The following is a 17,395-nucleotide window of genomic DNA, read 5'->3' on the forward strand; positions in this document are numbered from 1 at the left end:
TAACATAGGTGCACGTACAGTACCCTGTTGAAGTTGTTTCTCAAACTTTGCATCAAACTTGACCCACTGATAGAAGCTTCATGATCTCGGGTTATTCTGGTGGCCTTCGATTCAATAGTTTCCCATCACAGCATGTTTCACAGTCATTATTCATGCATGTTTTTGATGTTGCATCACAAACACATCGAGCAATGAACTCTTGTGAATATGGATGAAACGCATTTGAGGCCTTCTTGGACAGACAATCAAGAATCATAATGATATTCTCGTGATATAAACAAAGACACTGGTTTTTTGGCACGTCGGCTGCTGGAAGCACGTGAATAGGACGGAGTTCAAAAACAATTGTACCCCCAATATTGACTGGGGGTTATCTTCTTTGAATCATGAATACACTTCGCCGATTGACATTGTCAGATGGCGTGTCTGATTTTTTTTTTTTTTTTTTTTTTTTTTTTTAGACTTTTAATGATTGACAAGTGTCACCTTCAGGACTTACCAAAACAACATAATTTGAAAGAAACATTAAAATATATTGAACTGACATATAAACTGCCTTGCCGTTAAAGGGATTATCTTGAGTGTTTAGATATTTTGTAAAACATTTCGGCCAATATAACCTTTCATAATTATTATATTGTACTTTACATACATTTTCTTGCTTAGAATTATAAAATGTGTACAGCCAATTCATTTCGGATCATGCTAATGTTTTATAGTAGATCCGTATGGATTTTTGCACAACAGTTTCATATATATCAGTTTATTTTTTTCTTCTAAACGCCATTGTTGATAGTAAGCTACAATAATGTAAACAACTATATACATTTATACTTAGTTATGAATTTAAAATTTATTTTTATGATTTTACTTAAGTAAAAACTTAAAATGACATAATGTGTAACACCCATAACGTTTCAAATGTGTAACACCCGTAACGCTGGAAAATCGGTTCAATTTGACAGGTAATTCCTGAACTCATTTCATATTAATAGTAATCAAGAGTATAAGGAAGAAATAAAATATTGTCTTTGTACCATCAAAACTAAATAATATAACACAACTTGTCTTCTTTTTCCATTACGGGTGTTACATTGGTTGGGCTACATATTTATGGTCAAACTAAAAAAAAAAAAAATACTATGTAAATTACTGACATTAATAAAATTGTATCATGATAAAGTAGCAACAATAATCATTCTTTAATGGTATAAAATAAAAATGTCAGAATGTATTATAATCTGATGGATAAGGTATGAATGTTCCCTCTTTTTCACGTATTTAGAAATCAGTTTGTGGAATGGTTTTGAAGTGTTGTATACCAAACATGTAAATACAACTCAGCAATATTTTATTAGGTTTACATCCCCAAGAGATACTTCCTTCCAATGCCAGAAAATGTTAGATTATATATGACGATTTTAAAAATGGCCCTATGGGTATAGTCACATGGTTGTGACCATATACACACACACACACACACATAGTGAGACACACACACACACACACATACACACACAGAGAGAGAGAGAGAGAGAGAGAGAGAGAGAGAGAGAGAGAGAGAGAGAGAGAGAGAGAGAGAAAGAGAGAGAGAGAGATATTATTAGCCTATTTATGTATGTTATTATTGTTGTATTTTCTCAGACGATTGACAATACGCAATACACAGTGTACAAGCGTGACTTTGTTATTCAACATAACGAAGACTTCACCAGTTCACTTGACGAGATCGTCACTGTCATGTGTTACTTTGACGCTTCAGGCATTTCAGTCACTTCCGACATACGCACTGTCAATCTGGCCAAGTAAGATTCCCATAAGTAATTCCATTACACAATTTTATTTTGTGGTGAACTCTCTAACTCTCAGTGATGTGAAGATGTTTTTGTCTTAGTGATACTCGTAGCTTAGTGCTGGCGCTAAATCCCCCCCCCCCCCCTCTCTCTCTCTCTCTCTCTCTCTCTCTCTCTCTCTCTCTCTCTCTCTCTCTCTCTCTCTCTCTCTCTCTCTCTCTCTCTCTCTCTCTCTCTCTCTCTCTCTCTCTCTCTGTATAAAATATAAATAATAAAGCATGCATTCCATATTACTGTTCCAGCTAATGCTCCACAACTGGTGTAACACAGGCCGTGGTATGTACTATCCTGTCTGTGGGATGGTGCATATACAAATATAAAAGATACCTTGCTGCTGATCGAATAGAGTAGCCCATGAAGTGGCGACAGCGGGTTTCCTCTATCAATATTTGTGTCATCCTTAACGTCTGACGCCATATAACCGTAAATAAATTGTGTTGAGTGCGTCGTTAAACAAAACATATCCTTCATTCCATATCACTGATCTGTTTTACTTTTAGGGCTAATCTGGGAATCACGAGCATAAAGGAAGAGTTTTCGCCAGTTACACTTTCTGTCCAAGTTGATGACGCTACACCTGGCAGCAGCGTTAATGTCGGACAAAAACTGTCCTTCACCTTAACCGTAGGGTCAGGTATGTCCACCCAGTTCTTTTGACCACTATAGCGTCAATGTAGAAAAAAAAGAAACCCTTCCTTCATCTTAATCGTAACGTCAGATATGTCCACATTGAAAACTATCCTTCATCTTAATCGCATCGTCCAGCATGTCCACATAACGTATGGCAAAATCACTCCCTCAACGTAACCATATGGTTAGGTATGTCCACATTGAAATCTATCATTTATCTTAACCATAACGTCAGGTATGTCCACATTGAAAACTGTTCTTCATCTTAATCGTAACGTCAGATATGTCCACATTGAGAACGGTCATTCAACTTAACGGTAGGCTCAGATATGTGCACGTTGAAAAATGTCCTTCATCTTAACCATAGAGTCAGATATGTGCACGTTGAAAACTGTCCTCCAACATACCTGTAAGGGCAGATACATGCACGCCGAACGCTGTCCTCCAACTTACCTGAAAGGTCAGGTACATGCACGTTGAACGCTGTCCTCCAAATTACATGTAAGGTCAGGTAAAAGAGCGTCGAACGCTGTCTCCAACTTACCTGTAAGGTCAGGTAGATGCACGCTGAACGCTGTCCTCCAACTTACCTGTAAGGTCAGGTACATGCACGCTGAACGCTGTCCTCCAACTTACCTGTAAGGTCAGGTGCATGCACGTTGAACGCTGTCCTCCATCTTACCTGTAGGGCCAGGTACATGAACGTTGAACGCTGTCCTCCAACTTACCTGTAAGGTCAGGTACATGCACTTTGAACGCTGTCCTCCATCTTACCTGTAAGGTCAGGTACATGCACGTTGAACGCTGTCCTCCAACTCACTTGTGAGGTCAGGTACATGCACGTCGAACGCTGTCCTCCATCTTACCTGTAAGGTCAGGTACATGCACGTTGAACGCTGTCCTCCGACTTACCTGTAAGGTCAGGTGCATGCACGTTGAACGCTGTCCTCCATCTTACCTGCAATGCCAGGTACATGAACGTTGACTGCTGTCCTCCAACTTACCTGTAATGTCAGGTATATGCACGCTGAACGCTGTCCTCCAACTTACCTGTACGGTCAGGTACATGCACGCTGAACGCTGTCCTCCAACTTACCTGTAAGGTCAGGTACATGCACGCTGAACGCTGTCCTCCAACTTACCTGTAAGGTCAGATACATGCACGTTGAACGCTGTCCTCCAACTTACCTGTAAGGTCAGGTACACGCACGTTGAACGCTGTCCTCCAACTTACCTGTAAGGTCAGGTACACGCACGCTGAACGCTGTCCTCCAACTTACCTGTAAGGTCAGGTACACGCACGTTGAACGCTGTCTTCCAACTTACCTGTAAGGTCAGGTACATGCACGTTGAACGCTGTCCTCCATCTTACCTGTAAGGTCAGGTACATGCACGTTGAACGCTGTCCTCCAACTTACCTGTAAGGTCAGGTACATGCACCTTGAACGCTGTCCTCCAACTTACCTGTAAGGTCAGGTGCATGCATGCTTAACGATTTCCTCCAACTTACCTATAAGGTCAAGTACATGCACGTTGAACGCTGTCCTCCAACTTACCTGTAAGGTCTGGTACATGCACGTTGAACTCTGTCCTTTATCTTAACCACAGAGTCAGGTACATGCACGTTAAAAACTGTAATTCACCTTAACTATAGAGTCAGGTATGTGAACTACTTCGACGTAAGGGCCTGTCACACACTACCGATGTACTTCGCCGGGAATAAACCGGAGCACACAATTAACAACGGCGAGAAAATCGGCAGACCTCCGTCGAGAAAGCACTTGAAAAATCAGAATTGGCCGTAGCAATGCCGATGTAGTACCGGCGTTCCCGTTGTAATACCGTTGTTCTACCATTGTCCTACCGATGTACGAGCCGATGTGCTACCGAATACAACTTTTCTGTCACCTTAGTGTTACCGATGCGCCGCCGATGTTATACCGAGGCGCTGCTGTTGTACTGCTGATGCACTACTGAAGTGCTAGCGATGTGATACCAATCTGTATAAATATGGGCCCCTCTTGGAGAACCTCACCATTCCTGCCGTAGACGCCGAGCTGACAACAGTGACTAATACTACTACAACTACTACGTTCAGGCCATGCCATCCAAGTGGAAGGGACCTACTAAGTCACCTCCTAAGAAGAAGGCGAAGCCGACTCCCAATCTCCCAAGGGCCGACGAGGTCGTGGCAAGAACACTTCACCAACACCCCAAGCCCCTGGCTACAAGTGCCGGGACAAGAAGAAGAAGCTGTGGGAGGACCAGGCTGCCCTTGTGGGAAAGTCGTACGAGAACATTTTCACCTGGTACTCCTCTGCCCGTGACACGCACACCAAGCTCCTCAAGACCAAGAGTGGCTCTGGTGCACAACGCTTGACTGAAAGGGAGTCCTGGCTTCTGAAGCGGCTAAAGTTCCAGAAGGTGGTCCAGTGCACCAAGGCTGTGCCCATGAAAAGTGTAAGTATACTACAATTTTAATTCAATTTCATGACAGTGACATATTTTTTGCATTCATTTTAGTTCTGATTTTCAACATTTTATGACAATCAAATGTGCATTATTGCATTAATGTTTGCATTCATTTAAATTATGATTTTCTACATTTGTCTTTACAGTTGAAGGCTACCATTGAGGCTCATGCTGGTGACCTCGAAGCTGCTCAGGCTGCCTGTGCTGAGGTTGGAGCTGCCGCCGTGGAGCTGGACACCCCTACCCCTACCTCTTCACGCAAGCAGCGGCGTCCCCAGTAAGACCCGGACATCCCCCTCCTCTCCACCCTACAGGAGAGCGTCCAGCAGTCAGGGGAGCTCCTAAAGGACCTCACAGCACAGCGCCACCCCGTCAAGCCCTCTGCTCGCAGCGCCTTCGCCAACTACGTCAAGGACAGTCTTCTCACCATGTCTCATAAGAAGTACAAGACGGCAATGAGGGACATCAACCAGGGGCTGTCTGACCTCATGCTGGTGGACAGTGACGAGGAGGACATGGAGATACCGCCCATGAGGCCGACCCTGGCAACCCCCAACATCCCTCAGTCAGTGCGGCCATCTTCAGCACCTGCGTTTGGCGCCGCCTCATCCCCATCCCCATCTGAGCAGTACCAGCCAATGCCTGCCATGTGGAAACACCAGCCACCACCTTCTTCAGTGTGGAACACCCAGACACCGGAGTACATGGAGAGGTACTTCCAGCAGCCCGACCTGCACCAGCAGCCCCAGCAGTACCAGATGCTGCCTCCTCCAACCCACACTATCCTGCAGCCGCGGCAGCGTACACAGCAGCCCTCCTCCACCGTGTCCTATTTGCAACAGCAGGAGGAGCAACAGCAGCAACCTCGATCCTCTTCTTCCTCCGTGTCCTGTATTTCGAGTTCAGCTGCAGCGACACTGCACTCGCCGCTCCCCTTCTTGGCTGGTAGCATTAATTTGGGGAACATTTCAAACCTTTCGGCAGCGTTGGACACAATCCTCCTGAACGATGCTGAAGGGCCAATGGACACTCCACCACCACAAGACCAGTATAATGGATAGTGACTGTGAGCCAGTACGGATAGTGCAGATAGTGACTGTGTGTGGTGCCATGTGTCTTTACTGTAGATATCATCATCGTTGTATGTGTTGTATTTTAATAAAAGTGTTGTCATCTTAAATCTGGTGTTATACCATGTGCACTACACTATCCTACACTTTTCATGAACATACTCAATAAAAGCGAGTCTGCTATTTTCAACTTACTATGTCTGAACCTTGCTTCCAATGGATCTTCTTTCAGTATATTATTTTATTAAAGGTACAATTTAACACTGTTGGCAATTGCAAAATTATAAAGAAGATGTGTGAATTGTATATCAGATTAAATATCAAGTAACAAGGATTAGAAATTGAACATTTGGTGTTTAGAAATTGAACATTTGGTGTTTAGATATTTGACATGTTTAGAGATTAAACGTTTGTCAGAAATCTAAAGCGTTTAATCTCTAAACATGTCAAATATGTAAACATTAAATGTTCAATTTCTAAATCTAACCACCAAATATTTAATATCTAAACATAAACCATCTAAACACATGTTGCCTTCACTTTCTAAACACTGTTGTTAGAGTGTAGAAATATTTTATTATGACAATCACATCTCCTCTACAACATCCTGTCTTGCCATGGCACAGAACCGGCTTCGGAGTTGGCCCAATGTTTGATCAGGTTCCGCTGCTTCTTCCCTTCCTTGCTGGAGGTGTTGGAGCCGGCCACGACATGGATGCCCTGTAGGTTTCTGCCCTGCCTCCACGCTCCTGGGATGAAGTCCCTGTTGACATTCTCCATACGGTCTAGCTGCTGGTTCTATAGTGTTGGATTCCTCATCCTCATCAAGTTGTGGAGAACAATGCATGCCTTCACGATGATCTAGACGGTGGATGGGTGGTGTTGCATTGTGGTAAGCAAAATCTGGAAGCAGTTTGCCAGAATGCAAAGGCATTTTCAACAACCCTCCGGGCTCGGGACAGTCTGTAAGTGAAGATCCTCTCTTCATCTGTAAGACCATGGAAGGTGTATGGCTTCATCATGTGCTTCCGTAGGCCAAACGCGTCATCAACGACAAAGAAGTATGGCACATCCGTGTAGTCATTAGGAAGAGGATCTGGAGCAGGGAAGCCAATGGTTCCATCTTCAGCCTTTTCTTTGAGTTCAGATTCGTTGTAGATCTGGGCGTCAGACGAGGCTCCGGGACTACCCACATCTGCCCAGAGGAATTTGTAGTCCGCATCTACCAGTGCCATGAGCACGATAGAGTAGAACCCCTTGTAATTATAATACACGGAACCACTCTTTTGAGGAGCCTTGCAGGCAACGTGCTTGCCATCAAGGGCACCACAAATATGTGGGAAGTTCCACTTCTCCATGAACTTGTTTGAGAGCTCACGCAAGCCTTCAGGGGTTGTGGGGCAGGTCATTGCCTCGTCCAGGTACTCGTCAATGATGGCTTAACAAATTTCTCTCACGGCCAGTGACTGGGTGTTGTCGGGTACCCTCCAACCAAACTTCATGGCCGCGTACTTGGTCCCAGAGGCGATGTGGCGCAGAGTGATGGCAATCTTCAGACCAGGATCCAGGGGCTCCTTATACCAGGTTTTTTGTTTGGTGATCCTGGGACCAACTCGCTGTACCAGCTCATCGTACATCTCTGGGGGCATTCTGAGGAAGTTCTTGAAGGCCCTCTGGTCCTCTCTGCGGAGCTCCACCAGCAGCTGGTCATACATGCCAAACTGACGACGCCTGCTGATCCATGGTCTCACCCAGATTGCTCGAGGTACTTGAGGTCTTCTTCTTCTTCTTCTTCTCCTCCTTCTGGGCTGGACCTGGTGAAGTGCCAACTGAGTCACCAGTACGGTATACATTGAGGCCACCGGAGAGCCGCCGATCCATACCGGAGTACTGCCGTTGTACTGCCGTTGTAGTCCTGTTGCTAGCATGTTCAAAAATGTATACCGTCGCCTGCCGTTGTTAATTTGTTCGCCGATGTTCTGACGATGTCCTGACGATGTACTACCGTTCTTAGCGATGTGATACCGTTGCGCTGCCGTACTAGTACCGATCCTCGAAAATCGCCAAATTTGTGCTCCGGTATAGCTCCGGCGAGCCAATTCGGCTAGGTGTGACAGGCCTTTTACTCATAGGGTCAGGTATGTCCACATTAAAAACTGTCTTTCAACTTAATCGTATCGTCGGATATGTCCATATTGAAAACAGCCTTTCATCGTAATCGGAAAGTCAGATATGTCCACATTGAAAATGTTCCTTCATCTTAACCGTGTGGTCGGATATGTCCACATTGTAAACTGTCCCTCATCTTAATCGTAACGTCAGATATGTCCATGTTAAAAACTGTCATTCATCTTAACCGTAACGTCAGGTATGTTGACATTGATAACTTTCCTTCATCTTAACCGTATGGCGAGGTATGTGCACGCTGTAAACTGTCCTTCACCGTACCTGACCATACGGGTTTCCCTCATAGGTCTTGAGCGTTTTCAATCTGTCATGTCTCTCATTATGTCTCTCTGTGTCTCTGTTTGTATGTATGTATGTCTGTCTCTGCCTCTCTCCCTCTCTCTCTCTCTCTCTCTCTCTCTCTCTCTCTCTCTCTCTCTCTCTCTCTCTCTCTCTCTCTCTCTCTCTCTCTCGCTCACTCAAATGCCTATGAGGCGGGCGTTCCCACAATTATCTGCCCTCACCCACGGACTCGTCCATCAATGATGGAACAAATATTCGCATTATCTCTACCCCTACTTCCCTATCTGGTTGTTTATTTATTTCTCTCTGTCAATTACTATCTCATTCTCTCTATCTCATTCATGAAATAAAATAATACAAATATATTTTAATTATTCATTCAGTATTTATGATAGCTCCATAGATCTGTTCACAAAATGTTTGTACTGACTTTTGTTCATCCACATCCCTTCGTCTAAAGCACACTAGCTGATTTCCCTTGGTGCTGTATTCACTCATTCATTCAATCCTTTTCCCAGCGTATGTCCGTATGTGTGCGTGTGTTTCTCTCCTGTGATTGTCGCTTTGTTTTTTTTGTTTCTTCCTTCTTTCTGTATTTATGTAATACTAATATGGAAGAAAATCATGACCTAAACAATTAATATTATGTAATTGTGAAGAGCCTCTTGATTATGGTATATCCACTCCCATGGCTAGTGATATTCAATGTTGGGCTAGTAAATAACAACTATTGCCATGCCCGAAGTCAAATGTTGCAGTTAAGTCTATTTTATAAATATGAATATCCTGCCTCCACCCAAACCCCCCAATGTTAGTGTTTTTAAGCTCTTTCTCCCTCTTTAGAAGACATATCCGATTATTTAGTAAAATTGTATTATGTAAAGAAGGGCTAGTGAATTTTTAATCGTCGCTAGTAAATTTATAAAATCACTAGTCCCATGGTTAGTGGATTTTATCAAAATTTCTAGGGGGTAACGCATTATATTTATATTTTCTGTCAGAATTCAGCAAATTGTTTTTGAAAGAAGTCAAATTCAATAACGGCAAAATAGAAGCGGATGAAATGTACCAAAGTTTCAAAATTCTTGAAAATGGGTAAGTACTTGATTTTATAAACTTCTTTAAGGTACGAGCTGGAGATTTCTTTGCTGAACTGTTGCCTAGAGACAGTGTGTAGTTCAGTGGTAGAGTGATTACATGAAGCTATGGTCACACCGGCCTTAAGATGTCGTACGATCACCTGCGATGGGTGAATTTCGGGTGATCGCGGACCATCGGGGGTGAATCGTGCGTAATCGTGCGACATTGCACAACGTCGCAGCCATCGGAGGTCCTCGCACGACGTCTTGACGGTTTTTCATTGCGATTCCCGGTATTGTAGAATGTCGTACGACATCGCACGACGCCGTGCGACGTCGCGGCTAATCGTACGACATTTTCACATGCTCTCACCTGGAAATATTAATTAAAGACGTCGCATGACCTTCCCACAAGGTTGTGCGATAGTCGTGCGATGGTCGTGCGTTCAACTTCAGATTTATTTCAGAAATGTTTATCTACCTGACCAGATTGTCTCAGATGCGTCGCAAACCCATCGTTTCCAGTGTGACCACACAACTAAGATTGTAATATCGTAGCCGAGTCGTGACAATCATAGATATCTAGAATCTCACCCCATCGCACAATCTAATTAAAATTAGCTCCACTATTATATGTGGATCTAACAGCAGCCCGTTGGAGCTCATGTCCAGTTGACCTTTCGTTCGACCCATCAAAACCTTACTTGCAAAATCATGCCATTGATTTGAAAACAGTTTGAAAACATTCGGGATTATGCCGAGGATATACGAAATGATTCGGGTGAATTACGTATGCCGGAAACTAATTGCAATATAAAATTGTATATAAAATTAGTTTCAAGACGAAAAACAAACCGTGATGGTATAGCCATAAAATCTGTTTATACTAGTATATAATCCAGTGTTTATTACTGCACTTTCCCCCTGTTTTATCAATGTTGAAATTGACCAACAAGTTCGCCTATTGCATAAATAGTATCGCCCGATATTTTTAGAATTTGTATGCTCCCGAATAACGCTATAAAAGGCGAAGTGTAATTGGTCGATATTTAAATTGTTATTTATAGATGAAATGTCACCTGAGCATGGGAGTCCACGCAATGCTGTTACATCTACTGGTAGACCCAGTAGAGATAATTTTAATCAGATTGCCCATCGATCGACGTCGTAGCTCGGTCTGACCAAGGCTTAATAGGTCAAGAAACCAATCGCCACTGAGTTTTGGTTTTGTTTCTATCACTTTCGAAAGAGTGTCCCATGAATAGTACATCAGATCTGCTGTGGTATATACTCTGTCTCCGTCTGTTTCTGTTTCTCTCTATCTCTGGTACATATCTACTTAATCTTTGTTACTGAAATCAGTATATGTGACCCACCGTGGTGAATTTAGCCACATGTCGCAAAAAACTAAATTAGATTTACATGCATATTAGTAACTTGTAGAGTATCAGCTTCAGTGTGATACATATATATATATATATATATATATATATATATATATATATATATATATATATATATATACACATACATACATACATACATACATACACACACACACACACACACATACATACATACATACATACATACATACATACATACATACATACATATATATATATATATATATATATATATATATATATATATATATATATATACATACATACATACATATATATACAATTTCCACGTGTGTGTGTGTGTGTGTGTGTGTGTGTGTGTGTGTGTGTGTGACTCTGTACACGTCTCTGTCTCTTTCTGTCTCTGTATCTCTCTCTGTCTATGTGTGTTTTGTGTGTGTGTGTGTGTATGTGTCTGTGTACACGTCCTCTCTCTATCTCTCTCTCTCTCTCTCTCTCCTCTCTCTCTCTCTCTCTCTCTCTCAGTCTCTCACCTCTCCCCCTCCCCTCCGCCCCCCCCCCCCTCTCTCTCTTCTCTCTCTCCCCTCTATCGGGCTCCTCTCTCTCTCTCCTCCTCTCCTCATTCTCTCTCTCTCCTCTCTCCTCTCCTGTCTGTGTGTGTGTGTGTGTGTGTGGTGTGTGTGTGACTGTACACGTATCTCTCCCCGCCTCTCTCTCTCTCCTCTCTCTCTCTCCTCTCTCTCTCTCTCTCTCTCTCTGTCTCTGTCTGTGTGTGTGTGTGTGTGTGTGTGTGTGTGTGTGTGTGTGTGTGTGTGATTGTGTACGCGTCATTATGTACAAGTCTGCTTCTGTGTCATTGTGTACGTGTCGGTGTGTACGTACGTGTATTATGTAGCTTAGTTTAATTGTTTAATGCTATTTAACAGATGCAAAAGTACGATCAAGGGAAAGGATGTGTGGATAGCTCACCCAACTCATCCAGATGGCGACAACCGTGTCGTGTTGTTTGAGGTCAAGGCGTTTTTGTTCACCAAGGCTGCTGTTCTGAAAACAATTTTCACCACGAAAGTCTGTCTTACAAGTGATAACACCTGTGATGCCGTGTGTATTTGTGTATCTCTCTTTATGTGTATATGTAGAGTGAAACCCGTCGAAACCGTGCACCCTCTGGACCAAGTAAAACGACCAGTTTTAAGAGGTATCCTGTCTAAAGAGGTTAATTTTTGTACTGATTTTTTAAAAAAGACTGAAATATTTTCGATTTTGGGGGAATTCCGGTTTACAGAGGGTCCGGTTTTGACATAATTAAATTTTACATTCATAAAATAATAACGTCATCCCATTGGTCAAAAGGTAGCAACAGGAGTTTGTTCATTTCATCCGGTCTCGGTGGTGTCGTGGTTAAGCCATCGAACATAAATAAGCCTGGTATGTATAGGGTTCACAGCCCGTTACCTGCTTCCACCATGCGCGAGTTTTAACGACTCAGTGTGTAGGTGTAAGACCACGACATCCTCGTCTCTCTCACTAACCACTAACCACTAACAACTAACCCCCTGTCCTGGACATACAGCCCAGATAATTGAGGTGTGTGCCTATGTCAGTTTGTTTGAACCTAAATTGGATATAAGCACGAAAACAAGTTGAAATAAAATGAAATGTTCATTTTTCGATGAACGTAAACATTTTAAAATGGTACATCACGTTTTCTACAAACGTACACAATTGAAATACTTTTCTATATTTTAGGATGCATTCAGTAAAGTTTCACTTAATAACCATCAAAATTATTCACACTTGCGTGTGTTTAATTTATTCGCTATGCTTTTGTATTGGCGTGTATAGGTGCTTTATTATATGTTGTTAATCATTCACAGATTTCCACCGATATTGATATGAATATACAATCTTTATTGCCCCAGCAGGCACTCTTAACGGGGAAAATAAAAATCATAATTTCATGCATTGGTTTAACGTACACTACTATTGGACGATTTGACGCCAACAAACCAATCACCTTGTCGGTACTAAATGTGACGTCATCACGATTTGGCAAAGCACACACAATGACGTCACGTAGTTTAAAGAGTTTGTGTTTATGTCTTTCTGGTTTCAGTGTTAAACTTGTAATAAAATGGTTGTTTAATGCAATTTATTATAGATATTCTTTACAGAATTTGGGCTTTGAAAATTATCCGTGAATCGTGAATAAAATACAAAGTTAAAGCAATACCCAGAACAGTAAAGTAGTTAACGTCGTTTCTATATACATGGACGTGTAGCCGTTGTAGACTACATTGAAAATAAAGGCTTTTAAAACCCCCAAATACCTAGGGTAATAAATAGAATAACAAACTCGGTACCAGTTATTATCAAATTTATGTCCCTCGTGAAATAATTTTCATTTGTCACTCGCTAAAGCTCGTGACAAGTGAAAATTATTTCGCTCGGGATATAAATTTGATAATAACTGGGAACTTGTTTATTATCCTCTATTTAAATGAGGTTGAATTATTCAAGAGACTGGTTTTGCTTTTGCAAAACGTTCCACAAAAGGTTATAAAACCTGAAATTGCACCCATCTGCAATGCCGTCACATATTGTTGCGTGAATTTAACTCCCTTAATGGCGGCCGTACGGTTACGCCATCTATCGACAACGTCATAAACTGCTTCAAGGAACGTAGATTTAGATAAGCGACAATCGCAAAAACCCGTCTATTAATATATATATATATATATATATATATATATATATATATATATATATATATATATTAATGAAAATATATCTGTATTCTTTTGGTCAAAAACCAGTCACATGACCGTCCGTAAATAGTGATATTGCCTGAGACGGTCTCACCGGTCCATCAAAAGTGATATTGCCCTGACCAATGAAAATAAACATGAGACAAAATTCTATCCAATAAACGAGAAAGTAGCGTAATGCAACGTCAACTGCTAATTATAATGTAAACAAGCACAAACGCTTTCCTGTCCTTCAACTAACATCTTTATTCATACCGAGTTTATTTCCGCAAATACGACAAAACAAGGTCAGTAATCGTCAAATTGTGTATGGAATATATCGCAGATTTAGAAACGTACATGATACATCAAAATGCAGTTGGAATCGGCACTCTCAGGATTTTATGTTACAAATAAAAAATGCATTTGAACGTAATCGGTAACTGTTCAGTATAAATGTATGTTCAGATTTATCACATTTTGTATTTTATTTTGCTATTAATATGATTTTGGCACTCCTGCTAGTTATAATATCTCGAATTTGATTTTTTGTTTTGGTAATGTTTCAACTGTTTATTTCCGCATTCCTCTGCGTGTCATACAACGTCATAGGATTACGTGACGTCACTAAATCCCATCAGTTTTAACGCATTGCGGGAAATTATAAGTGTTGGCGTATTCGATTCTGATAATCAAAGCAGGAATGTACGAGTCTTATGGATGACATTATGTAATAAAACAATTATTGACCACATTTCGGGCAATATCATGTTTTATGGACCGAACCCCCCAGCCTACGCCTCAGGCAAACTTATGCGAGAACGGTTTCGCCTATTCACACCGTTTGCGGATGATTTGTTTTTGTTCATACCAAGATGAACGTAAAAGAAATAACAGATAGTCCTTAAATGTTTGTACATGTACGTATGTGCGCGCGGATGTATGTGTGTTTATATGTGTATGTGTACATATATATGTATGTTTTTATATATGTATGTATGTATGTATGTGTGTATGTATGTATGTATGTATGTGTGTGTATGCATGTATATATGTGTGTGTGCATGCGTGCGTGCGTGTATGTATGTATGTATGTATGTATGTATGTATGTATGTATGTATATATGTATGTATGTATGTATGTATGCATATTTAAGGATTGTTTGTTTGTATACATCACATCTTCATATGGTAGGCTATTGTTGCCGTTGCATCGCTGTTCGGTGATACCGTGTGTTTACTCAAGCCAAACAGTATGATAATCAAGCAATTAATAGTAAAAAAAAAGTGTGTTTTCTTTAACTACTAGCGCACATTGATGTATTAATCATCGGCTATTGGATGGCAAACATTTGGTTCATTGTGACACATAGTCAGAGGAAACCTGTCAGTTTTCCATTAATAGCAGGGGAGTTTTTATATGCACTTCCCCACTAAACAGGACACTACATACCACAGCCTTTGGCATACCAGTTGTGGGGTACTGGTTAGAGCGGGGGACAATCCAATTAGAGACTTGGTCTACCGAGCGGATTCAGTAATTCGACCGAAGAACCTCATTGTTTTAAGTTATATATTACGTTTATGCTTCTTGTACAAACATATTGCAGCTAGTTATGAATATAATATTTTGATTATTTATTTGTTTGGCTGTACCTTGCCACGACTAGCAGCACACTTGGTCAATTCGGATGACTTGTTTACGTTATACCACCTTTAAATGAGCGTATATAAAAAGACGTATAGTTAGTTAGGTATGACATGATTTTTAAATAATTATTTTAACACCATATTAATATAATAGACAGACTGAGTCACTCGCGGTCAGTTACGCGCACAACACAGCGTGACCTAGGTAGACCCATGTACACATTTCAGCGGATCACAATAGACCCTGTTTCGCACACGACTGTTTGTATTACAAATTCAGACACAACTAGATACTATCATACGCTACGATTTATAACGGTGACCTTATTAGACCTCTGAGTGAGCGCTCCGCAAGGCTCAATGGGTAGGTGTAAACCACTTGCAACGACGAGTGATCCATAACTGGTTCAACAAAGGCCATGGTTTGTGCTATCCTGCCTGTGGGAAGCGCAAATAAAAGATTCCTTGCTGCTAATCGGAAAGAGTAGCCCATGTAGTGGCGACAGCGGGTTTCCTCTCAAAATCTGTGTGGTCCTTAACCATATGTCTGACGCCATATAACCGTAAATAAAATGTGTTGAGTGCGTCGATAAATAAAACATTTTTTTTTCTTTTTTCTTTTATTAGACCTATCCGACTGAGGGGTGACGCGTGATCTATTTTTAGCTCGATGGGATATTCCCGCGATTGCACAACACACGGCAATATGCTCAGCGTATTGACATCGATTAGCCAATCAGAAAACGGCACCCCCGATATCATTCTAAAAGCAATAGGCACCCCGGCGTTGTCCTCTCATAATCACTTCATTAATTATCTTATTAGTTCGTGCCATTGTAACTTTTATGAATGAATGTGCACCCACCCACCCCAAGTAAGGTCCGGTCACTGATCGATCGCAGCAGTCACCAGCATGTGTCTTGTGGTCTGCTCTCCTAGTTTGTGTTCTCAAAAGGGTGCAAGTAGGTTCATCAGAAATAATTATATCACAATTTGAAGTACCTTATTTTTGTTTAGAATATACGTTTTGTTACAATAAAATTGATAAAGAAGACAAGATGGAATGACTTGATTTTTTAAACTCAATTTCAAAGCTGCGGTGTCTGGAATATTTTTATTATTTAAGCATTTAGAAATAGATGATCCAGTTCGGCTTGGTACATAAAAGGCCAACCACATCGCTATAGTTTCGCAATGCTCGCTTATCTACATTATCTAGGTCAACTGCAAACCCAATGGCCAGCATGTTTTTCTTCAATTAGCGGGACGCCAGTAGAACTGGGAATTTACGCGATTTTCGCAGGCGCTGAGCTTCTCACGTGATTTTGAACAAATTTAACTATCTTGATTGAGGGTCGTCTCATACCTCCAAAATATATTTATATCCATACCTTTCCAGGGGTCGGTTGGGGATTTGCCTTGAAATTTTGACCACGGTTTGCATACACCAGCACCCCCCACCCACCCCCCATACGCGTTACATGTAAGGGGATTGTTAATAATTACGTAATGCTCTAGGGGTAGAGAAGAGGGCGGTATGTTCGATACTACGTAACATTTATGAAGACTATATGTTTTTTTCTATCCTTACTTAGACTTTAAAAAATGGTGTGTTTTTTTTAAATGCGCGGTCAGTCTAGGATCGATCCCCATCGGCGGGATTGTTCCCGTCAGTGCGCCAGACTTGTATATAAAATGCCCTGGATTGATATCCTGTCTGTGTGAGGGTACATATAAATGATCCTTTGCTAAAAAACAATAAAAAAAATAAAAAATCATCGTGTTTTTCCAAGTCCGCGTGTGCGGGATTTCACGGGGTTGGGGAATAGACTCGTTGAGCGAAGTTTATATTGGGCCTGTTCCCCCAAAAATATTTCAATTTCTTTTTTTTTATCTTGGGTCGGGAAGGGTTTTTCTACCCCCATACCCCACCCCCCCCCCCCTCACATGCCCCGTTTCCCTATTAATTGGGTCAAATTACCAAATTTGAATCCAAAAACGAATGATTATTAAACAATATCCAACACTTTCGTTTAACAAAATGTCAATGTTTTCAAA

General features: G+C 41.4%; 1 protein-coding gene across 1 annotated transcript; it reads left to right on the plus strand.

Annotated features, from left to right (window-relative positions):
* Window positions 1-1,644: 1,644 nt before the first annotated feature.
* LOC121366452 lies at window positions 1,645-12,041 on the plus strand (the record flags this gene model as incomplete). Its single annotated transcript, XM_041490901.1, has 4 exons — window positions 1,645-1,805; window positions 2,354-2,487; window positions 9,496-9,589; window positions 11,867-12,041. Coding segments are annotated over 4 exons (564 nt in total), but the record flags the coding sequence as incomplete, so codon positions are not given.
* Between the last annotated feature and the right edge of the window lie 5,354 nt (window positions 12,042-17,395).

This window comes from Gigantopelta aegis, unplaced genomic scaffold (assembly GCF_016097555.1).
Source record: "Gigantopelta aegis isolate Gae_Host unplaced genomic scaffold, Gae_host_genome ctg5754_pilon_pilon:::debris, whole genome shotgun sequence".
NCBI classification, from domain to species: Eukaryota; Metazoa; Mollusca; class Gastropoda; order Neomphalida; family Peltospiridae; genus Gigantopelta; species Gigantopelta aegis.